The 25,148-nt window shown below is 49.0% G+C and overlaps 1 protein-coding gene across 3 annotated transcripts in view; it reads left to right on the top strand.

Moving 5' to 3' along the window:
- The window catches only part of Prim2 (DNA primase subunit 2), a 120,679-nt gene that overhangs the window by 4,683 nt on the left and 90,848 nt on the right, over window positions 1-25,148 (top strand). The window contains exons 1-5 of one of the 3 annotated variants that reach the window (XM_070017249.1): window positions 15,122-15,437; window positions 16,531-16,693; window positions 18,282-18,385; window positions 21,815-21,894; window positions 23,899-24,019. In XM_070017249.1, the coding sequence (XP_069873350.1) occupies window positions 16,540-16,693; window positions 18,282-18,385; window positions 21,815-21,894; window positions 23,899-24,019 (459 nt within the window). In that variant the 5' untranslated portion in view covers window positions 15,122-15,437; window positions 16,531-16,539. Of the gene's footprint in view, window positions 1-15,121; window positions 15,438-16,530; window positions 16,694-18,281; window positions 18,386-21,814; window positions 21,895-23,898; window positions 24,020-25,148 lie in introns of those variants that run through there. The other 2 variants (XM_070017250.1, XM_070017248.1) reach the window with 2 other exon arrangements.

Genomic DNA, 25,148 nt, shown 5'->3' with positions numbered 1-25,148 from the left:
CAAGGTACCATTGTGTGCCTTAATGTTGGTAATATGGCTGCTGCCTGCCAACGTGCCATTGTGTGCCTTGATGTTGGTATTGTGGCTACTGCCTGTCAACGTGCCATTGTGTGCCTTAATGTTGGTATTGTGGCTACTGCCCGCCAATGTGCCATTGTGTGCCTTAATGTTGGTATTGTGGCTGCTGCCCACCAACGTGCCATTCTGTGCCTTAATGTTGGTATTGTGGCTACTGCCTGCCAACATAATATTGTGTGCCTTGATGTTGGTAATATGGCTACTGCCAACCAACGTGCTATTGTGTGCCCAGTATTGGTAATATGGCTACTGCCCACCAAGGTACCATTTAGTGCCTTAATGTTGATAATATGGCTACTGCCTGCCAACGTGCCATTGTGTGCCTTAATGTTGGTATTGTGGCTACTGCCCGCCAATGTGCCATTGTGTGTCTTAATGTTGGTAATATGGCTACTGCCCACCAACATGCCATTGTGTGCCTTAATGTTGGTAATATGGCTACTGCCTGCCAACGTACCATTGTGTGCCTTAATGTTGGTAATATGGCTACTGCCCGCCAACGTGCCATTGTGTGCCTTAATGTTGGTATCCTGGCTAGAGTCGACCAACATGCCATTGTGTGCCTTAATGTTGGTATTGTGGCTACTGCCCGCCAACGTGCCATTGTGTGCCCATTGTTGGTAATATGACTACTGCCTGCCAACATGCCATTGTGTGCCTTAATGTTGGTATTGTGGCTACTGCCTGCCAACGTGCCATTGTGTGCCTTAATGTTGGTATTATAGCTACGGCCCACCAACGTGCCAATTTGTGCTTTAATCTTGGTTTTGTGGCTACTGCCTACCAATGTGCCATTTTGTGCCCAGTGTTGGTATTACGGCTACTGCCCGCCATTGTGCTATTGTGTGCCCAGTGTTGGTATTGTGGCTACTGCCTGCCAACGTGCCATTGTGTGCCTTAATGTTGGTATTATAGCTACGGCCCACCAACGTGCCAATTTGTGCTTTAATCTTGGTTTTGTGGCTACTGCCTACCAATGTGCCATTTTGTGCCCAGTGTTGGTATTACGGCTACTGCCCGCCATTGTGCTATTGTGTGCCCAGTGTTGGTAATATGGCTACTGCCTGCCAACGTACCATTGTGTGCCTTAATGTTGGTATTGTGGCTACTGCCCACCAACGTGCCATTGTGTGCCTTAATGTTGGTATTGTGGCTACTGCCCACCAACATGCCATTGTGTGCCTTAATGTTGGTATTGTGGCTACTGCCCGCCAACGTGCCATGGGGTGCCTTAATGTTGGTAATATGGCTACTGCCTGCCAACATGCCATTGTGTGCTTTAATGTTGGTATTGTGGCTACTGCCCATCAATGTGCTATTGTATGCTCAGTGTTGGTATTGTGGCTACTGCCTGCCAACGTGCCATTGTGTGCCTTAATGTTGGTATTATAGCTACGGCCCACCAACGTGCCAATTTGTGCTTTAATCTTGGTTTTGTGGCTACTGCCTACCAATGTGCCATTTTGTGCCCAGTGTTGGTATTACGGCTACTGCCCGCCATTGTGCTATTGTGTGCCCAGTGTTGGTATTGTGGCTACTGCCTGCCAACGTACCATTGTGTGCCTTAATGTTGGTATTGTGGCTACTGCCCACCAACGTGCCATTGTGTGCCTTAATGTTGGTAATATGGCTACTGCCTGCCAACGTGCCATTTTGTGCTTTAATGTTGGTATTGTGGCTACTGCCCACCAATGTGCTATTGTATGCTCAGTGTTGGTATTGTGGCTACTGCCTGCCAATGTGCTATTGTGTGCCCAGTGTTGGTAATATGGCTACTGCCCACCAAGGTGCCATTGTGTGCCTTAATGTTGGTATTATGGCTACGGCCCACCAACGTGCCAATTTGTGCTTTAATCTTGGTTTTGTGGCTACCGCCTGCCAACGTGCCATTTTGTGCCCAGTGTTGGTAATATGGCTATTGCCTGCCAATGTGCTATTGTGTGCCTTAATGTTGGTCTTGTGGCTACTGCCCACCAACGTGCCATTGTGTGCCTTATTGTTGGTATTGCGGCTACTGCTCGCCAACGTGCCATTGCGTGCCTCAATGTTGGTAATATGGCTACTGCCCGCCAACGTGCCATTGTGTGCCCAGTGTTGGTCTTGTGGCTACTGCCCACCAACGTGCCATTGTGTGCCTTATTGTTGGTATTATGGCTACTGCCTGCCAACGTGCCATTGTGTGCCTTAATGTTGGTATTGTGGCTACTGCCCGCCAAGGTTTCATTTTGTGCCTTAGTGTTGGCTGCTGAAATTTAATGACATATCAGCAACTGTGGCTACTGCCTGGTGATGCACCGTTCTGTGCAATATAGTCGGTGATTGTGGCTCCTGCCTGCCAGCGTGCCATTTTGTGCCTTACTACATAAAGTACAGCTTGGTGATAAGAAGTCCCGTACTATCATTATGTGGCTCTGAGTGGAGCCTGCCACCCTCCCGGGGTGAGGTGTGGAAAACTGTCAATGCTAAATGGAATCCCAGTCAACAGAAGAGCACTGTGTAGCTGTTGGAAAGTCATACATATCATGGAAATTGCAAACTGGCCAAAGTCTTCTGAAGTACTAAGCTACTTTGTGCACTCCTCAGCTCCATCTACAGCCTCCCAAATCCCAGGCTGCTGCAAGTATTCTGCAACTGAGTATGTCGCAAATGGATACCAGGTGTGCCTGCCAAATTCTGATCTCCCTGATGTCCATGTTTGGAATGGGTACTGCTACCCCAATATCCCAGTCTACTCACGTGCACTGTGAAACCAACTGCCACCTGCCCTGGCAATAGCTTATCAAACACAGCGTCTACCATGTGCAGAAAATGGTGCTAATGCTAAATCACCTACTCAGCATGCAGTCAGTACCTTTGCTCACATTATGCAAATGTCGTTCTGTGTCTCATGCATTCCAGCAGTGGCTACTGCATCTTCAAAAGCCAGTGTATATCATACACTATGTAGATGATTTGAATCAACAGGATGCGTTCAGCCTCTAAACCTCCAGTCTTCCAAGGTACCATGAAACGCTGAAAGTCATAAACATATTATTCAGCAGCAGTGTGTCAAAGTGGTTCCCCCAAATCCACTTCTCGATCGTTGGAGTATGGCCGACGTGTGACAACTAAGCAGGGTGGGGCTTGAACTCAGTATTAGGTGGGTTCTATCCCTGAGCTGCTGTTGTTGTGTTTGTTTTGCTCAAGGCTGGTGCTCTGTCAGTTGAGCCACATCTCCACTTACTGCTTTTTGTGGCTAATGGAGATGAGTCTCAGTTTTGTGCCAGGCTGGTCTTGAACTGTGATCCTCTGATCTCAGCCTCCCGAGTGGCTGGGATTATGGGATTACAGATATGGGCCACTGACACCTGGCTCTACTTTTCCTTTTCTTTCCTTTTTTCCTCATTTCCCTTTTTCTTTTCCTCTCCTCTGTTTCTGGGGTCCTGTGGAGCTTTGTGCCAGGCTGGTCTTGAACTGTGATCCTCTGATCTCAGCCTTCTGAGTGGCTAGGATTATGGGATTACAGATGTGGGCCACCGGCACCTGGTTCTGCTTTTCCTTTTCTTTCCTTTTTTCCTCATTTTCCTTTTTCTTTTCCTCTCCTCTGTTTCTGGGGTTCCATGGAGCTTTGTGCCTGGCTGGCCTTGAACTGTGATCCTCTGATCTCAGCCTTCTGAGTGGCTGGGATTATGGGATTACAGATGTGGGCCACCGGCACCTGGCTCTGCTTTTCCTTTTCTTTCCTTTTTTCCTCATTTTCCTTTTCCTTTTCCTCCTCCTTTGCTTCTGGGGTTCCGTGGAGCTTTGTGCCTGGCTGGTCTTGAACTGTGATCCTCTGATCTCAGCCTCCTGAGTGGCTGGGATTATGGGATTGCAGATGTGGGCCACTGACACCTGGCTCTGCTTTTCCTTTTCTTTCCTTTTTTCCTCATTCTCCTTTTTCTTTTCCTCTCCTCTGTTTCTGGGGTCCTGTGGAGCTTTGTGCCAGGCTGGCCTTGAACTGTGATCCTCTGATCTCAGCCTCCTGAGTGGCTGGGATTATAGGATTACAGATATGGGCCACCGGCACCTGGCTCTGCTTTTCCTTTTCTGCTCCTTTCCCTTTGTCTTTTCCTCCTCCTCTGCTCTGGGGGCCTGGGCCAGTGGGGCATACATCACTGGCTTGGACCCGAAGGCTTAAAGGTTCGGAAAGCCCTGCAGATGATAAAACACCACTGTGGCGGCGGTGCTGCAGCTTGGAAGGCCTGAGAAGAGCCTCCTCCACGGACTCCCCAGCACACAGTGAGTGGACTCCCCAGCCCACAGTGAGTGTCCCTCCTCCACGGACTCCCCAGCCCACAGTGAGTGTCCCCCTCCACGGACTCCCCAGCCCACAGTGAGTGCCCCCCCCCAGGAAGAGAGAGGGTCTTGGGTGAAGGCCTGTGCCACCCTCAAGGCACGGAGGCTGGGCGGGCGAGGGGGGTTGAGTCTGAAACCTGGACCCCACACAGGTCATAGGCATTGGCCTGAACGGACAGTGCGGGAGCTGCGTGACCAGTCGAACATGCTGAAAACATGCTCTTCCGAGACACGCATGTACGTATACAAGGGCGTCTCTGGGAGCATCTTATTTTGCTCGTTTGAAGCACACTTTGTGAGGGAAAGCCGCTTGCTTTCCTAGACACGGACTCGTTTTCCGAACCTGAGGCCGTGTCGCCTAGGTCGGCATCTCACGGCCGCATGTCAGAATTGTTGGCTCCTCCTTAACAGAAAGTGGGCTTTGGGTGCAGCCATTGCAAAAGTAGAGCGAAGTCAGGGGATTCCATTTTAAATTGTAAGAAAAGGAGAGTGGACAGATGGGCACTCCAAAACGTGACAGAGGTTTCTGAGGTCCTGGGCTGAAGCAGGCCGGAAGGTTCTGGCTCTGCAGCGCTCAGTAGGACTCCATCCCCTGCCCCCTCAGGGCCTCCTTTCCTCCAGCCCACAGGGCCAGGAAGATGGTTTCCTCTCCACGAACCCTTCCGCCACCCCCACACAAACAAAGCAGGTGTCAGGGACAGGCGGCATTACAGAGCAATTACAAGGGAAGAGTAGTTTACTATTTCCGGTAGCCAAATCTGCCATAAAATTGACAGAACAAGCAAAAAAGCAGCACATGCAAATAATATGTAACTAATGTAAGCTAAAGTGTCCATTCCATAGGCCACACTGCGTGTGTGTGCCAACAGTATCACCGGGAGAGGGGGAGAGGGTAGCCGAGGTGCTGGAACAAGACCAATGGCCAGAAATAGCCATTGAAGCAGGGCGTTTTCTTTTGTGTGTTCAGCTCTGGGGATAGAACCCAGGGCCTTGGCCATGCTGGAAACCGGCTCAGCTCTGGATTCTCCTCTTCTTCCCTGGGCCAGTGTGCCTGTCACACATCTCAAGGGGAAGGAGGAGGAGGAGAGGGAAGAGGAGAGAGGAGGCGCATCCTGGAAGGAAGAAGCCGAGGATCCCGTGCCCTAGCAGGTGAGGAGTCAGAGTGGGCCCTCGGCTGCCGGGGTGGGCACAGGTGCAGGGCTCGGTGTGGCCTGTGGTGCTGTGGCAGGTGATGGAGCTCAAAGGGCAGAGGTCAGGCTGGACTCGTGAAGTCTGGTTCCCTCTCCTGCCCCTCACCTCCAGTGGCGTGGCATGGCGTGGCATGATGTGGCATGATGTGGCATGTCCTGGCGCGTCAACACCACACGGCACTGCCCCAGCCCCGGGCAGCAGGGCCGACACAGCTGACAGGCACCGCAGCAGGACTGAGTGGAAGTGGCCGGCAGGAAGACGTCTTCCTAGCAGGTCGGTTTGCTCAGTACCGGGGTCACGCCCTGAGCCCTGCCTTGTTGGCATGGCAGGGACCCACAGCCAGAGCCCACGTCCATGTCGCGGTGGCCAGACGTCCCAGCGAGGCTCACCGGACCCCCGTGTACACTGCGTTCCCTAATGTCGGTGGTAACGTGCAGGTGCGTGCAGGAATGGGGGTGTGGATTCCCAGAAGTAGGGGGTCTTAGGTCGAGGCTCTGAACTTGGAGTTTGGTAGTTGGGTGTGTGGGAGGTGGCACACACAGGACCCTTAGGAACAGAGGCAGCCGCTGGGTGGAGGCCGTGGGGCCTGCTCCGCTGGAGTCCCGGAGCACGGGTGGCCCGCCGTCAGGGTCGGCCTGGGCGACGCACACCTGAGGCGCTGGCTTCGGGTTTGAGGGCATGGGGAACAGGCAGACCTCCCATCCGTCTCCCCTGTCTCCTGTGTCCCAGCACTGCATTGCTATTACATACTCAATGCCTTGCTGCAATCCACGCAATAACTTTAACAAATTATTGAAAGTTATAAGGGAGTGATTCACAACCTAGTTTTGGGGCTTCAGTGTTCTGAGAACAGCCAGGCCCCCACGTCATCTTTTAAAAAAATGCAAATACCTATGCCACCTTCTGAGAGAGATGGGATTGAGTAATTCTGAACTAGATGGATGTTTTAATTTGTATTTTCCCTTAGATTTTCCAAGGCACGAAGAATCCAGCAGGAGAGGAGTTACAGATGGAAGAGTGGTTCTTCCACCAAGGAGCGGAGCGAAGGTGTGAGCAGCTGGAGAGGGCAGTGCAGAGCCTGGCTGTTAAGAAGAGAGGCTTGGAAGTCCCGTCCCCCCCCCCCCCCCGCCCCACGTCAGTGAATGTCTATCCAGAACACTGTGGAATGTGACAGTTACACTCTGACAATACAGCAAACTTGAGAAGCTCCTTTCTGTGCTCATTTTGTCTCTGATGGGCTGTGGATACTCTGGAGTCCCCACAGAGGCAGTGGTCCGTGACTGCTTGTCCTGTTCATTCTGCTATGCAATTGGGTGGAATTATGGCTTCTTAAACCTTAAGCTCATCTCCTCAAACTCTAGAGGTCTTCCAAAATAGTTTAATGTCCTGTTTCCAAGGTCTGTCTGAGGAAGGACTTGAGGTTGTAAAGGTTGGTTTGAGGGAAACCGCACATCAGAGCTGAAAATAGTACCACTCTGTTGCCTTTGCACAAATCTCTGGATAGTATTTATTGCCTTGGGAGGAAGAGGAAATCTCTTCCTCATAGACTTTTCAATTCCCAGATGAGGTGGTTCGCCTCTAAGCCAGATGGATTACATTTAGGGGACTACTGGGCAAATGGGGTCATCTGAAAGGAACTTCTTCTGGGTCAGTGCCTGGGGGAGAGTTTCACTGGGAGCTGAGAACTACTGGATCGACCTTCTCCAGACACAATCTACCACCCCCCCTTTTTTTTTTTTGGTCAGTTGTGGGGCTTGAACTCTGGGTCTGGGGCTGTCCCTGAGCTCTTTTGCTCAAGGCGAGTGCTCTACCACGTTTAATTAACCACAGCTCCACTTCTGGTTTTTGTGTGGTTAATTGGAGACCAGAGTCTCACAGGAACTTTTCTGCCAGGGCTGGCTTTGAACTGTGATCCTCAGATCTCAGCCCCCTCAGTAGGATTACAGGCGTGAACCACCAGTGCTGGCTGGCTAGGCTTTTTTGATAAAGGCTAGCACTCTACTGCTTGAGCTACAGCTCTACTGGATTTTTGTTGGTAATGGGGCTTGAACTCTGGGCCTGGGTGCTGTCCCTCAGCTTTTCAGCTCAAAGGTAGCGCTCTATCACTTGAACCATAGTGCCACTTCCTACTTCTGGATTTTTGTAGGTTGACTATAGTCTCATGGAGCAGGTACCGGTGGCTCAGGCCTGTAATCTTAGCTACTTATGAGGCTGAGATCTGAGGATCACCATTCAAAGCCAGCCCAGGCAGGACATGCTGAGAGACTATCTCCAGCTAACCACTAGAAGGCTAGAAGTGCACTGTGGCTCAACACGTAGTGCATTAGCCTTTCCTGACCAGTCTGGCTCCAAACTGGGATCCTCAGATCTCAGCCTCCTCAAATAGCTAGGATTACAGGCATGAGACACCAGCACCCAGCTTTACTTTGTCATCCTCAGAGTACTGGGTTATAGTACTGCAGCACTGCCTGGGATTCAATTTTATTCTCTTCCTATTCGGAAGGCTTAGCACAGCTAGGTTTATTTGGATGTTAGCACACATTAGTTGTCCAGGGGAGCACTATGGAATTCCCACGTGTGTGTACTTTACCCCGATGGGATGCACCCCTCCCCCTCCTTAAGTTCAGCAGGTTTCCTCGCTCTGCTTTGATGCGAATAAACCATTCTGACCACACTCACCTGCCACGCCACCTCCTGCGGAGTCTGCATGAGAGATCGCGTTAGACAAAGAGCTTCAAGGAAGCATGCCTGCAGGAAGGGGGTGTTGGTTCAAGGCCTCCCATACACTTGGCTGCACCTTTATAGCCTCCACCTTTATTCTTACTATATTCTTCTTGGCTGTACATTCGTTGCTTTTATTCTCATTTTGGCTATTTTTCTATTGATCTGTGAACAGAGCATGTTGTATTTTTCCAGTCCAATAGAGACGGCTTCTCTAAGTAATAAAGACGAAGACCAAAGATTAAGTGTGGGCAATGCCCCAATCATCTGATGTGACGCTGCCTCCAGAAACTCCTACAACTTCACAAGCGGTTTTGCAGCTCATGCATAGTAAATATAGAGACTTAAAATTTCCAGATATGGGGGCTGGGAAGGTGGCTCAGTGGTAGAGTGCTTGCCTTGCATCCCTGAGGCCCTGGGTTCAATTCCTCAGCATCACATAAGCAAAAAGAAAAAAGCCAGAAGTGGCACTGTGGCTCAAGTGGTAGAGCGCTAGCCTTGAGCTGAGAGCTGAGGGACAGCGCCCAGGCCCAGAGTTCAGGCCCCATGACCGGACCCAAAAAAAAAAAATTCCAGATATGTCCAACAGACAAAATCAATGAATTAAACTAAGTTAGAAAGAGTTATCCCAGTAGTTCAGAGAGTTCTAAAATAAAAAAAGGGACCTCTGATTATAAAAGAAAAAGGTTCTCCCAACAGTTATGATTAAGTTTAGTCCAATTTACGTTATAGGGAATAGATGGTGGTTTCACACAAAATATAAAGTTAGTAACATATTTCCTGAACCAACGGATGAACCATTTCCTTATACAGGAGCTTATAAAGATGAAAATAACTGGATAAAAATAAAAAGTACAATATAAGTACAGCCCTGTCTTAGGTTTGTTAATTATTAAACATAAAAAGGCTGAATAGATGACGCATTCTATTAAACAATATGCTAGACTTGTTTCGCACCACTTAGCTTAAACCGTTGGTGGGATAGTCATCAATTTTCATGTAATTCATCAATGCTTTGCCTTTTTAAAAAATTGATTATGTGCTTAAAGAATCTATGTCACAATCACACACTGTATAAAAATGTTAATTCTCCTCAAAGATACACTCAGATGCAACTCCTGAGTCTGTGTCTGTTTGTCACTTCGCCGACTCCTTGCCCACCTATCCCGAGATCCCTGTCCCGTCGGTCCCAGCGCTCCAGCCCAGTGGTCCGATGCACTCACCCTCTTCGCCGGCCTCCCTGCTGGCGCCCACGCCACCCCATCCATACCTGTTTTACTTTCCTGCACTCGCCTTCTTTTTAGTATGTATCTGTCCTAATGCCAACTTCATTTTCTACACGAACAATGTGTCACTGTCATAACAAAATGGGTACTTTTTAATTTTAAAAACTAGAATTCCAATTTTCAAACTTTATCCATTAATTCCTTTGAGAAATCTGTTTTCCCCACCTCCAGCTGATTTGAAGAAAGGCCACTACCATGCTTGGTGCCAACAATCACTTCTATAAACTAAAAACTTATTTCTGAGGGAAATTATCTTCCACCAGCAAGAATTAGATTTTATAAAAATAGCAGTTCAGATGTGGAATGTGAGCTTTAGTGACTAGAAGATCAACCAGTAACAAACCAACCTGAATCTCTTTTCTGCCAAAGGGATTATTTGGCATGAGACAGGTTCTATTTTTGCTTGGTTGTATGTTGTGGCTTAGAGTTAGAACTGTATTCTGCAGATTTGTTCTTAAAGGACTGGTCCTGGGTCATAAGTAAGGTAGAGGAGGTAGAAGAATATGTAGACATCCCAGGTACTTAGGTCTCCGCTGTCTCAAATCTCCTGCATTGCCAGTTTCCTGCCCTGCACCTCTGTGGGAACGAGTACATGAACCTCTTAGCTCAGTTGCAGAGCGAAGTGCGTGATCTTCTTCCCACAACCAGACATCTACTCCTTGGCTTCTCAGTACATCCCAAAGCAAAACCACCCTATATATCACCAGACCAAAAGAGCTTCTAGAATGAGATGGAAAGAATGGAGGGATGGGAGCAGGCCGGAGGGGTGGGAAGCGTGATGTGTCCGTAACTTTGAGGACAATATGCGAGGTTCATAAGCACTAAAATCAATGCGATGAAGGAAATGGATTGCACAATGGGCTCAAAGGGAATGAGCAACTTAAATGAGTTTATAACAACTACATCTAATCATGCAGAATTCACCTATGAAACTTTGGAAAACTTTTTTTGAGTCAAGGTTTTTTTTTTGTCAGTCGTGGGGCTTGAACTCTGGGCCTGGGTGCTGTCCTTGAGCTCTTCAGCTCAAGGCAAGCGCTCTACCGCTTGAGCCACAGTGCCACTTCCGGTTTTCTAGTGGTTTATTGGAGATAAGAGTCTCATGGACTTTTCTGCCTGGGATGGCTTTGAATCGTGATCCTCAGATCTCAGCCTCCTGAGTAGCTAGGATCACAGGTGTGAGCCATCAGCGCCTGGCAACTTGGCTTGGTTTTGAGCTCTTGATTCTGCTGCCTCTGCCGATTCTCAGATCTCAGCCTCCTAAGTTGTGAGCCACCAGTGCTCTGCTTAATTGTGTATTTTGATAGGGGGCAGAGTTACAATTGAATACATATAAAAGCCTAGATATGTATGAGCCTAGTCATTCTAGTTTATTTAGGTCTTGAATCTTTTAAATACTCTGCTTAAATACTTGATCAATTAGCAACTATTTTTGGCTTTTCAACTTTTTTAGTTAAAATGTTTCCATCCGTTTCATTGATTTCAGTTTAGCTGTGGCATTTTAAACAGTACATTAAAAATTAACACGTCCAAGATGGATGAAAACTGTCTTGTTTACCCATATAAGACTAAGAGATAAATCCACAAAGTGCCAGAACAATGGTATTTCCAGGAGGGACAACTATAAAGCATATTTTTCTTGTAGCCTCATTAGGGTTAATGGATGTTCTAAACAACCTTGAGCCATTTGGAACAGTGATTTTAAATAATGTTTATCTTTCATGTATAAACACTCCAAAGTTCTAGTACTTCTCTCCTAAGCCAGTACATTCTGGAAATAATTCAGTCATAAAAGGTCTGTATCTCCAATTTAAACAAAATAATTGTTAGTGTAATAATTTTAAAAAGAAGATACTTGTCTTAAATGTGCAGAATAGTAACAAACCATCTTATGTTATTATGTAGCATTTACTTCAAGGATGGCATCATGAAACAGGCTTACAGGTTGATGTTTTGTGATCTGACTAGTAGTTCTCAAGCTTGTGTAATACAACAGGCTGTTAAAGGAAGAAAAATTTTCAAGGCGCTCAGAATTCATGCACATTGCTGTTATAGCATTGCAATGGTTATGGTAGTTTTTCCACTTACTTTATACTTAGAATACCCCCTTAAAAACAAACACATTTGCATATTAATTACAAACTGATAAAATCAATACAATTAAAATATTTCTACATAACGGAAGAGGGTACGTTTCAGTTAATGGAAAGCTTTACCTTTTTGCTTTTTAAATTTTGGATAGATTATTGTCTGAACAGCTCGGCTCTCCTTACCATTCATTTCTGGTTGTTTATTCATATTTTTAAAAAATGAGTACATCTGGTTGGTGGCCAATCATTTTAATTGTGCACTCAAAATATACCTGAGAAAACGCACCTGGGAACCTCTCCTGGCAGGCTTCTGTTCACGCTTCCTGCCTGTGTGGCTGGAGATGCTGGCAGTTTCTCCAGACTCGGGGGTGTCCTTGAATGATCTGCCCGAGAAAACTGTCCTTCCACAAACCCCTGCTCCAATTTCTGTGGACTCAAACTCAAGGATCACTTGTCATTTTTGGCTTCAACGACCAACCTTCACGCAGCCAGGTCTCCCTGCATTATATTCTCAAACAATAACTTGTTTTTCTACACTCATTTGGTTTCACAATATCAAGTCAAACCTTGAATCATGAAATATCCTAAGAAACTAAAGCTTACTCATGAAATATATTGGACTTTCAAATTAATTTTGGAAAAACTCCAAATTGGGAATTCAATTTTCTATACCCAGATTTGTGGGTGATACAGGGTGTTGGGTGACATTTTGACTTCAGAACATGGGAATCTAATGTAGACATGTTTAGGACACATTGAAAGTCAACTCTTGTCACTCAGATCACAATAGGAAACCAACTGGACTGGTGTCACAGGCAATGGCTCACCCGAAAGCCATTTGTCACTGCTCAGAAATAAAACAGCCTTGTGAGGGGCGGGGGGGGGGGGGGTAAGGGGGAGAATCACAAGATAAACATTCAAGGGCTGGGAAGGTGGCTCAGTGGTAGAGCGCTTACCTTGCAAGCCTGAGGCCCTGGGTTCGATTCCTCAGCACCATATAAGCAAAAAGAAAAAAGCCGGAAGTGGCGCTGTGGCTCAAGTGGTAGAGCGCTAGCCTTGAGCTGAAGAGCTGAGGGACAGCGCCCAGGCCCAGAGTTCAGGCCCCACGACTGGACCCAAAAAAAAAAAAAAAAAAAAAAAAAGATAAACATTCAACTTTTAAAGCTTACCATGAAATGGATAGAATAATGGAAAATGCAGAATGAAGGGACTCCAGAGATTAATTGGTTGAAAAAGTCCTGGTTTGGATAATCTAAACAAAATTGCTTTGAAAACTAGAATGTGCTTTACAAATGCTCATCTCATTGTTACTAGGCAACGAAATTAGAGTAAGTCTTATCTCCTGGACTATGTCTACATGAGCAGATGTGAACCCCCACAGTGAAGGTCATGATCCGGAGTCTGCAGGAGCACAGCTGCCCCTTCACCGGAGCAGCACAAAGCTGCCGCTTCCCTTGGCCTGTTCCCAGAGGTGGGCGGAGCTGAGTTCTAAGGCTGCTGTGCATGTGTGTGTGAAGCTGAGTGGGGACAGAAAGGGGATGTCTCTGAGTAGAAAAGAACCGCATCTAGTATGTACTCACAAACACACACTCCATTACTTTGGGTGCATGGCCCTCAATGACTAAGCCTCATGGGAAAAATTGTGTTCTTTCTAGAAGGATGGATTTTTACTTTACAGGCATGACTGATAGTTGAGATTTTGTTGTTCAAAGAGAAGGAAATTCATGAGAGGTGCTTTTCTGCTGTGTATCCATCCTGAAGTATTTAAAGTCAGATGGATTCATTTTTATATCTTCCATTTTCTGAAATGTCTGGGTCTTTTTTTTTAAGTGAAGAACATTAACTTTTGGACATGATTATCAACCAGTTAGTCAAGCTGGAATGAAATCTTGGCATAATAAACAGGATCATCTTTACACCTACTTCAGTTTCCCCAAATCCACCAATGGAGAGAAACTATTTTGATCAGGAATTTCAACAGGAAAGCCAACATCTAGAGTAAAGCATTACATCCTGAGGCATTGAGACCCAGGCCCAGCTGGAATTGGGGATCAATTCCTCTCAGCAGAGAGGTACGACGTGTCTCTTCTGTGCCAGGGTCTGGGGTGCAAAAATGGAAGTGGTGATCACTGTGATTTCAAAGAGCTCAGGATCTACTAGCCAGTCCCAAACCCCAAATCCAAATACTGGGATAATTTGAGCCAAGATCCTGTTGAATTACTGTGAAATAACCACTTCATTTTACAAGTTCTTGTTTCAACGAATGTTAGACTCGAACTCGAGACCTTCGAGCGACCCCCAGAGACCACGACCAATGCAAACAGCAAAAGAGTCGTTTCTTTGCAAGCCCGAGCTTGGGCTCCCAATCGTCAACGACGCAGGGGGTCAGCTGTGAGCCCGACCCTGTCCAGCAGGCTTTTCCTGAGTGTGTGGGGGGGGGGGGGGGGGAGGTCAGCTCACGGGTTAGGGGCAAGAGCAGGAGCTTCCTAGCTTAGGGTGCAGGATAGGTGAAATCACTCCTCTAACCACAGGGATGCGGCAGCGTGAGAGGCTGCCCCGAGCCCTGGCGGGTGGGGGTGGGGGGCAGGCCCCTGGCCGTCCGGCCGTCGTCCTGGCGGGTCGGGGCAGGTGGGGGCAGGCCCCTGGCCGTCCGGCCGTCGTCCTGGCGGGTGGGGGTCGGGGCAGGCCCCTGGCCGTCCGGCCGTCGTCCTGGCGGGTGGGGGTCGGGGCAGGCCCCTGGCCGTCCTGCCGTCGTCCTGGCGGGTCGGGGCAGTCCCCTGGCCGTCCGGCCGTCGTCCTGGCGGGTGGGGGCGGGTCGGGGCAGGCCCCTGGCCGTCCGGCCGTCGTCCTGGCGGGTCGGGGCAGTCCCCTGGCCGTCCGGCCGTCGTCCTGGCGGGTGGGGGCGGGTCGGGGCAGGCCCCTGGCCGTCCGGCCGTCGTCCTGGCGGGTCGGGGCAGGCCCCTGGCCGTCCGGCCGCGGCGCGGGTCGCTCACTCTCCAGGGACGGCGGTTCTGTCGGCTTGCGGCTGGCCGCAGCTTTGGGGCCTCCGGCGGCCGGGCCGGGCGCCCTCCACCCACTACCCGGCGCGTGCGCTGTGCGGGCAGCGCTCCTGGCGCTCAGCCTCCGTCCTGGCCGGAGGCACCGCGGGCTCCGCGGCCGGCGCCCCGCCTCGCGGGTCGGGCCTGGGGCCAGTCCCGGCGCTCCGACCCGTCCGAAGCCGAGTCCCGGCCTCCAGCCGCCGCCTCAGCGCTCCCTCCACGCCCCGCGCCGCTCGGCGGGCGGCGCTCCTCCCCGAGCCCAAGGCGCATGCGCCGCTCGGAGCAGGCCCGGGACTCGCGCCCCCCAGCGCCGCCGCCTGGTTCTGCGCCTGCGCACTCCCTCCGCGGCGGGTCTCGGGGCATTTGCTGTGTAACGGGGTTCCCAGCGGCCGCGCCCGGCCCCCCGGCGCCGCCCGCCTCGCGGAGCCCGAGGGGGACCGGGGCCCGGGTTCCCCGCGTCTGATCCTCAGGCCGGTGGCTTTCCTCTAGAGCCCCGGCGCCGCGCGCTCCGCGTCCGCGCCCCGGCCCTCGGGCGCCCCACACCGCGTTCGGAAAGCGCCGCGCCCGCCCGAGCTGCAAGCCGGGCGAGCCCCACGCGCACAGGGGGCGGGACGTCCGGGGCGTGCCTTCCACGCGCGTCACTTCCGCTTCCGGTGCCGCCTGAAATCTCCCGCCACTGGGGGAGAGCGGCTGCCCGCGCTCGCGCCGTTTGCCTGCGGGTGAGTCTGCGCTCGGGTCCCGAGCCCGGCGGCGGGCGAGCCGCGGCGCCCAGGAACGCGGGCCGGGGTCCGGGCCTGAGGCGCCGGGGCCGCGCGGCGGGCCAAGCGGCCGGGCTCCGCGGCAGCCGCGGGGCTCGTTCCTGTGCCTTGGCGTGCAGGGATGGGCGGACGCAGGGTCACCGCACGTCCGGGGTGCAGATCCGAGGGCGGCGACCCCAGACCTGCGCGGAGACACGGGGTCACCGCACGTCCGGGGTGCAGATCCGAGGGCGGCGACCCCAGACCTGCGCGGAGACACGGGGTCACCGCACGTCCGGGGTACAAACCTGAGGGCGGTGACCCCAGACCTGCGCGGAGACACGGGGTCACCGCACGTCCGGGGTACAAACCTGAGGGCGCTGACCCCAGACCTGTGTGGAGCAGACACGGGGTCACCGCACGTCCGGGTACAAACCTGAGGGCGGTGACCCCAGACCTGCGCGGAGACACGGGGTCACCGCACGTCCGGGGTACAAACCTGAGGGCGCTGACCCCAGACCTGTGTGGAGCAGACACGGGGTCACCGCACGTCCGGGTACAAACCTGAGGGCGGTGACCCCAGACCTGCGCGGAGACACGGGGTCACCGCACGTCCGGGGTACAAACCTGAGGGCGGTGACCCCAGACCTGCGCGGAGACACGGGGTCACCGCACGTCCGGGTACAAACCTGAGGGAGCAGACACGGGGTCACCGCACGTCCGGGTACAAACCTGAGGGAGCAGACACGGGGTCACCTCACGCCCCAGATCTGTAGGAGTTGCCACAGTGCTGTCTTAAGTCCTGAGTGCAGACATGAAAAATGAGGCCCCGAGATCTGTGGGCAGCAGAGTCTTGGGTTCAGAGGTGAGGGCTGTGCCCCCAGACCTGCACCGCCGACGTCCACTTGTATTTCCAGTTGAGGCTTGTTGTGTCCCCTAAAGTCAGGAGGACAGTGCACAGGTGTGACTGCTGCGCACAGTCTGCATGCATCTGGAATCTTTGTTGTGTTTTGTGTTGGTTATTTTCAGCTCTAGTTTTTGTTGTTTGAATGTTTTTGTGATTTTCCTTCCACAGGGAACCAGGATGCAGTTTTCTGGAAACAAGCGCAGAAAGCTGAAGTTAGCAGGTGACCAGAAGAATGCCTGCTACCCTCATAGTCTTCAGTTTTACTTGCAGCCACCTTCTGAAAATGTATCTTTGATTGAATTTGAAAACATGGCTGTTGATAGATTGAAATGTAAGTGATACTTAAATTAGAATGCATGTATTCTTGAGAAACCAAGTTACAATTTATGGGAATGAATGGTGGTGCTTTAATTCACCTAGGAGTCTGTTCAACAAATATTTGTTAATTTTATTTATTGTAACATGCATATTTATCAAATACTGTTATGTTCTAGGTAATAGGAATCTGATATAAATAATATAAACTCATTCTGATACTTGGAGACAGACATCTAATTTAATAGTGATAAATCAGTTTTATTATTGCTCTAGTAGAAGTAAGCACTGGGGTACAGGAACATGGAAGTGGAAGTAACTTGCTTTGCCTACTTAGATATGGCTTCTTAGAGAAGTATGGTCTGGACCTTGATGGCTGAGTAGAAAATTTGTAGCAGAACAAATAAAGGGGTTTTGCAAGCAAGCACCTATCCGGGATGCTTCCTCTGGGTCGTGTGATGGGTCTTGTGTCTCCAAGACTGTGTTTGCCCCTCTGCTTCATCAAAAGAAAAAGGTCTCAGCCCTTCTTTGTTGGTATTGTGATTTGGAAGTTAGTCTCATGCTTGTTAGGAAGGTACTCTACCACTTGAGCCACAGCACAGCCTTTCTTTTGCTTTAGCAAAACATGAGGTCTTGAGGTTTTTTGATTTTTTTTTTTTTTTTTTTTTTTGGCTGGTTGTGGGGCCTGAACTCTGGGCCTGGGCGCTGTCCCTCAGCTCTTCAGCTCAAGGCAAGCACTCTACCACTTCAGCCACAGCGCCACTACTGGCTTTTTCTGCTTATGTGGTGCTGAGGAATTGAACCCAGGGCCTCAGGCATGCAAGGCAAGCGCTCTACCACTGAGCCACCTTCCCAGCCCCAGGTCTTGAGTTTTGGCTTATGCTGATCTTCAGATGGTGACCTTCTGTCTGTGGCCTCCCATGTAGCTGGGATCACTGGTATGTACCACCATGCCCAGCTTATTGGTTGAGATAGGGTCTTGCTATTCTTTTGCCTGGTCTCAAACTGATCCTCCCAATCTCTACTTTCCCAGTGGGTGAGATTACTGGGAATACCCATTGTACCAGGAAAAATTAGTTTTTGTTTTGTGTTTTCTGTGGAACTGAGGTTTGAACTCAGGCCCTTGTACGAAAGTATTGTACCTTGAGCCCACCCTCACTTCTCTGTTGTGACTGATTATGGTTAAGATTTTTAATCAAGAGTCAGTGCTGAGTAATGGAAGCAGACTGCCTGCCAGGCAGCTTCACAGGAAGAGCATATTGGGTTTAAGCTTGTTTCCTATACTGATGGTTTAGTTCCCCCAGACCAGGGGCTCAGTGCAGCAGAGATTACATGCCATTCCTTCTGTCCTTGGCTGAGCATCGATGGTGTTATCTTCTGCTGTGGGACATGAATGTCTTCTGCACAAGGAAGGGCACATTAACCTCTTGTGGACATGTGCATTCAGGCAGTCTACTCTCAGGAAAGAAAACTTACACTATCATTTTCTGAAAACATTGGGGAATTGCTGTCCATGGATTTTTGTCCTGGATTTTGGTTTTTCTATTTGAATACTTCCTTTATATAATTATGTATAAGCTTTTTTTCTTTTTGTTTTCTTTTAGTGCTAAAAGTGGTGGAAAATCTTGGGGTGAGCTACGTGAAAGGAACGGAGCAGTACCAGAATAAGTTGGAAAGTGAGATTCGCAAGCTCAAGTTTTCGTACCGAGTAAGTGAAAGAGAAACAAATACCTCCTTGGTTTGTGTGTGTGTTCTGTTAGTGTTGAGTTACGAAAAAGTCTCCTGTTAGGCACAAGGCTTTGACTTAGATCCTCCTATTCTCAGCCACTAACTAACTACCTAGGATCATAGGTATGAGCCACTGGCACCCACTTTTTTTTTTAAGTCAAGGTCTTGCTATGTGAATCAGGCTGGCCTTGAGCTCAGCTCTTCTGCCTCAGCCTCTCAAGTGTTAGGATTATAGGCATGCACCAGTGTATCTGGCTTGGCATTGCATCTTGACAGATGTGATCATGTTTTTATTCTTGGAGAATGACTGAACAGCAGGTTGATACGGCTATGTCTGATGAGTGGAAATAGGCCTGATGGAAATGGTGGGAAAAAGTGAATTAGAGCAGGAGATGGATGGAAGAGATGTTAAGAATGTAGAATCAAAAATGGTTGTGACTTATTATTGGGGAAAGTGGAGAGGAAGATATGAATGAACCCAGGCCTTGGTTAGGGCAATGAGGTAGATGAGTGTGATGTATAGGAGGGAAAACGAGTCTCAGTTTTGTTCTGGCCATCACTTGGAGTGTCTGTGGAGACATCTAGAGGAGACTAGATGAGTGTGGACTTGAAGCCCTCTGTAGTAGGGGTGTGCGTTGGAGGGGGGAACATCCTAGGAGAATAACGTGAAGAGGAAAGGATGGGGAACAGGACATGGGGGTTACCAGATTGAAGGTGAAGAGGGATGGGAGGAGTATGGGAAGGAGATAGAGAAGGAGCTTCTGGAGAATGAGGTGATAAACCTGGTTACTAGTGACAAAGAAGTCTAGGAGAGTGGAGTCTCCCTGACAGTGGTCTTACCAACAGTGTCAGTATGAACAGCAGCAGACCTTTGGATTACCCTCAGTATGCACTGGATTTTGTTCTAAGTGCATCCGTATCTTACCTGGTGGGTTTTCCTTCATCCCTATTCACAGACGAGGAAACTTATTTACTGATGGTCAGGCTCAGGAGATGGGACATCAGGCGTTTACTTCTGTGGTGCTATACCCAGCAGCCTCAGAAACCTAGGACAGGTTCAGTGAGCTGGATGTTGCTGTGCCCACTGGAGTTTGCAGCTGGTGACGGCTCTGATAGATGGGGGCAGGGACCAGAACAGTGGTCTTGGCTGGAGAAGGGAGGTGTTTATGGAATGTTTAGCAGTTCAGCTGAAATAACAGGAAAGATGGCGGAGTTTGGGTGTTGGGGAGAAAGGAGGTGCACAGCACACGCAAAGGGATGCATACATACACAGTTGGTGATGCTGACCTTTGAAGGGAGAGGAAGGAAGCTTGAAGACACTTGGAGGGGACTTGGGCACGTCAAGTCCTTCAGAGGCAAGAACACGCGTTTTGGAGGAGCTTGGGGAGGGGTCGGCTTTACGTACCAGGAAGGGAGATGTCGTGCCTGTGGAGATGGAAAGTAGCGTACCACACCATGGGTGCCCCGGGGAGCCTGAGGAGCTGTATGCCTAGGGGTCCTTGTTGTCCATTGGCAAGGGTCAAAACAGCCTTTCTGTGACGCAGAGGGGAAGCAGTAATTATATGTCACATGCTGTCTCTGCTGCTCTCTGCCTTTGGACCTGGATTGTCCTCTGTAGGCCTTTGGCTTCAGGGCTTGGTATTTGGCTTAATGCTTCTGGAAGGTGGTAGGCCCAGGAATTGGGCTCTGGTGGGAAGTGTAGGTTATTGGGGCAGCCCTGGAGCATGGGGGGACCTTGGTCCTGGAGCCTGGGGGGGATCTTGGTCCTGGAGCATGGGGGGGCCTTGGTCCTGGAGCATGGGGGGGGCCTTGGTCCTAGGGCATGGGGGGGGCCTTGGTCCTGGAGCATGGGGGGACCTTGGTCCTGGAGCCTGGGGGGGATCTTGGTCCTAGAGCATGGGAGGGCCTTGGTCCTGGAGCATGGGGGGACCTTGGTCCTGGAGCCTGGGGGGGATCTTGGTCCTGGAGCCTGGAGGGGACCTTGGTCCTGGAGCATGGGGGGACCTTGGTCCTGGAGCCTGGAGGGGATCTTGGTCCTGGAGCATGGGGGGGACCTTGGTCCTGGAGCCTGGAGGGGATCTTGGTCCTGGAGCCTGGAGGGGACCTTGGTCCTGGAGCATGGGGGGGACCTTGGTCCTGGAGCATGGGGAGACCTTGGTCCTGGAGCCTGGGGGGGATCTTGGTCCTGGAGCATGGGGGGGCCCTTGGTCCTAGGGCATGGGGGGGGCCTTGGTCCTAGGGCATGGGGGGGCCTTGGTCCTAGGGCATGGGGGGGCCTTGGTCCTGGAGCATGGGGGGGCCTTGGTCCTGGAGCCTGGGAGGACCTTGGTCCTGGAGCCTGGGGGAGGTGTAGGTTACTGGGGCAGCCCTAGAGCAGGGGGGGGACCTTGGTCTCTTCCCTCTTTCTTCCCTGTTCCACGAGGTGAGAAGCTCTGCTTTGGCATGTGTTGCCCACCCCAAAGCAGTGGGGCCAAACCCTATGAGCCAGAAATGAGCCTTTGACAGTTCTGGGAATTGAACTCAGAGCCTTGTGCTCTCTGGGCAGATGCTGTGCCACTTGAGCCTCACCTGTAGCCTCCAGCCTTTCCTTTTTTAGGTTGATTATCCTGAATAGTTAGTTATAGTAAGAGAAAAGTAATAAACTTTGTAACTGGACAAGTTCTTGACCTCTCAGAGCCTCGGTCTCCTCATTTTAAAGACATTTCAGTGCTTCTACCATAGACCCTTGTTCAGGATTAAATGGCTTGATACATGAAGAAGGCTCAGCACAATGCCTGGTATCAACTTAGTACCTAAGTTCAGATCTTGCCACTTCAGACTCAAGTATTCATTGGCATTGCCGAGGGTCTACTTAAAATTACAGGCTGTTGGAGGGGTGGGAGATGGGAAGGGATGAGAAGGGGAAACAAAGGAGGAGGCAACAATGCTTGATAAGAAATGTACTCATTACCTTGCCCATGTAATTGTAACCCCTCTGTATGGTATTTTCACAATTAAAAAAAATTACAGGCTGTAAATTTTATATCCCAAATTCCTGTCATTGTGCACTTATTTAGTTATTTTACAGAAGATCTTGGCATTTTGGGAATAAGGTCATAGAGTTTAGCTATAGGTTAATTTAGAATATTGGTTAATGAAGCTGAGGATTGATGGTTAAAGTGTACGGGCTGGATAGGATTCCAGGAGGAAAACGGTTGCATCTGCTCTGAACCCAGGCGCAGTTGATTAAATGAGATCAGGTCAGATCTGATTATAACGGAAGTAAAGTGACAATTATCAAGCAAGGCATGAATGAAACATATTTTTGTCACTTTTACTTTAGCTTTGGGTTATGCTGACTTGGTGTTTATATCTGCTCTTGTTCAAAGGCTATTCTAATCCTATTCTATTCATGTGCCTTTTTTTAAAGGAAAACTTGGAGGATGAATATGAACCACGAAGAAAGGATCACATTTCTCATTTTATTTTGCGCCTTGCGTATTGCCAGTCGTGAGTATGCATTTATGTATATCCTCACAGTCAGGTTTGATGTCTTGGTTATAAATGGGTCTGTGGAAACTTGACACATTACACTGAGTGTGCTGTGCTGAATTCAGAAAAACTCGAGGAGCCAGTCTTTCGTGGGTTGAATATTAAAGGGAACCTTTATAGAACAACTTGTTTTTATTTAAAAAATATTGAAAAATTTATTTTAAAATTTACTTGAGGAGCTGCTTTTTAGCTTTATAGGAGAGACTATGATTACAATTAGAAGGGTGAAGCTAGGCACCAGTACCTCACACCTGTCATCCTAGCTACTCAGGAGGCTGAGATCTCAGGATCATGGTTTGAAGCCAGCCTGGGCAGGAAAGTCTGTGAAATGTCTACTCAGAAAAAGCCAGAAGTGGCACTGTGGCTTAAGTGGTAGAGTGCTAGCCTTTAGCAAAAGGAGCTCAGGAACAGTATCCAGGCCATGAGTCAAGACTCAGGTTAAGCACACAAACAAAAAAATTAGAAGGTTTTTTTTGTTGTTGTTGTTGTTTTTGGGTCTGGTCGTGGGGCCTGTAATCTAGGCCTGGGTGCTGTCCCTCAGCTCTTCAGCTCAAGGCTAGCGCTCTACCACTTGAGCCACAGCGCCACTTCCGGCTTTTTTCTTTTTGCTTATGTGGTGCTGGGGAATCAAACCCAGGGCCTCAGGCATGCAAGGCAAGCGCTCTACCACTGAGCCACCTTCCCAGGGTTTTTATTAGGAAGGATTTTTAATACTATTTCTAGAGAAAAATGTTTAGAAGGAAAAGGAATTGCACACATGCTTGAATTTGATATGTATCTTTAGAATTTGAGGTGTCTGTACTAGACTTTAGTTTCTTAAGTCAGTGGTGCCACCCAGAGTTGAGAACGAGTTAGTAGCTTTTTCAAAATTTTGTTTTTTTTCCTCTCCTTTATTATGGCCAAATAATATGGTTATTATGTTTGTTTTTAGTAGTAGGCTTATCAGGTGAGGTTCTTGAATTTTTTACTCTCCCAAAATTATAACTGAGAGATTACTCATCAACTTTGACTCTAGAGTTTTTTTGTTTTGTTTTATGGAAGAGCATATGTAATTTATATAGTAAATGGATTTCTTACAATGTGTAAAAGCTAACCTAAAAAAGCCAGGCACTCATGGCTTACGTCTGTAATCCTAGCTACTCAGGAGGCTGAGAGCCGAGGATCACATTCAAACCCAGCCAGGCAGAAAAGTCCATGAGACTCTTATCCCCAATTTGCCACCATAAAACCAGAAGTAGAGCTGTGACTCCAAGTGGTAGAGGGTTAGCTTTGCGCAAAATAGCTCTGGGACAGTCCCCAAGCCCTGAGTTCAAGCCCCAAGACAAAAAAACAAACGAAAAACCAAACACCTAAAAAGTAAAATTGTATTTTACATGCAGTACAGTGATTATTTTATAATATAACAATGTCACTAATTTACGTGTCTTAGAGGTAAATACACTGTCCCTCAGCTCTTCAGCTCAGAGCCATTTTTGGCTTTTTCCCTATTTTGTACTGAGGAATCGAACCCAGGGCCTCATGCATGCAAGACAAGCACTCTACCTCTTAGCCACCTTCCCGGCCCATGAGATTAATATATTATTATACTTGCAATATTGAAGCATATTGTGCACATTACATTTTGTGAAATTATAAGTTATAAAGCTTAATAACTTTGTAAGATTTACTGAGGTTAATTTATTTGGAGATAAAATTATCTTTAAAAAATTGGTTGTTTATTTGGCCTTGATGAAACCACCTTAGAGAGTGGAATACCCCTTTCCAATGTCAGTGCCTCAGACATTCAGTGAGCTTTTAAATTTTATACCCAACAGATTCCTAGAAAATGGTGTTTGAGGACGTGTCTTTTAATTGCTGTCATTTGGCATCCTGATTGTCTCCCAGTATTGTCTCAGAGCAATTTCTTGATTTAATAACCATTGGATTTTGTATCTGTGCTTAAAATCCTTGTCTCCATTTCAGTGAAGACCTTAGGCGATGGTTCATCCAACAAGAAATGGATCTCCTTCGATTCCGCTTTAGCATTCTACCAAAGGACAAAATTCAAAGCTTCCTCAAGGACAGCCACTTGCAGTTTGAGGCTGTAAGTATGTTTTTGTGGATCTCCAGTTGTTTTCATGCTCCTTTTTACTGATATTAAGTGTAGAGTCCATTTTCTTTATATTTCTGAGCACCTGCCTGAAAAACTAGTGAGTGGTTTTGCATCTGCGGGGACATTACAGCAGTGAAGTTGAGGGGGGAGTGCTTGTAGTTTGGAAGTCACTTGTCGGTAAAACCCACTCCTGGCCTCTCAAAACTCACTTCCACATTGGAGTCACGTGACAGGTTGTCTTCTGTATTTGCGGGTTCATCTGCAGCTGCCACCTACTGTGGGTCAAAATATTTGAAACAATACTTGTGTCTGTACTGCGCACATAGAAACTTTTTTCTTATCTTTATTCCCTAAACAATATAGTAATATAGTTGCTTATGTGGCACTGTGTATTAGTTATTACTGGAAATCTAGAAGTGAGTTAAAGGGTAAGTGCGGGGGGGAGGGGAGGGCGGGGGTCATAGAGAGGGGCTGAGCTGCTCAATGTGATGTCTTGTGGGGAGGGGGGCGGACGTGGGAAGCCTTGCCAGTCTCACAAGCATGAGCGCTCATTCCTGGGACATTGCCTTCCTTTATTCCTAATCATAGCCATAGCTGCGGCCCTGAGGAATTGAACTGCAACATTAGTTTTGGTGGGGACAACTGCATGCCAGTCACAGGACAAATTAAATCCTAAACGACACAGTTAAATTTGGTGGATTTTCTAATCTGTACCTATGTTTCTTCATGCTTGCTTAGTTACTATTATGCTGAGGATTGAATTCAGGGCACCTGTGCACCCTGGGTAAGCACTGTACCACTAAGCTAAAGCCCAGGCTTTCTTTATCTTCAAAAGTGGGATAATATTCTCGACCTCACAAGATTGGAGGTTTAAGCAGCAGTGTGCGTGGCCCGCTGGGCCTGGGCACACAGCACTCGGTGCACACGGCCTGCCTGGTGCCGTGGTAGCAGGCGACCTGAAGGAGAGCAGAAGCGGCAGAGCTTGCACCTGTCAGCTGGAAACAGGAATGTATGAGACATTAAATACGCAGGGTTTGTTTTTTTGTTTTTTGTGGGTTTTTTTGGGTCTGGTCATGAGCTTGAACTCTGGGCCTGGGCGCTGTCCCTCAGCTCTTCAGCT

Source organism: Dipodomys merriami, unplaced genomic scaffold (genome assembly GCF_024711535.1).
Source record: "Dipodomys merriami isolate MVZ:Mamm:240054 unplaced genomic scaffold, mDipMer1.0.p SCAF_122, whole genome shotgun sequence".
NCBI lineage: Eukaryota > Metazoa > Chordata > Mammalia > Rodentia > Heteromyidae > Dipodomys > Dipodomys merriami.
This window is presented reverse-complemented; position numbering and strand designations above follow the sequence as displayed.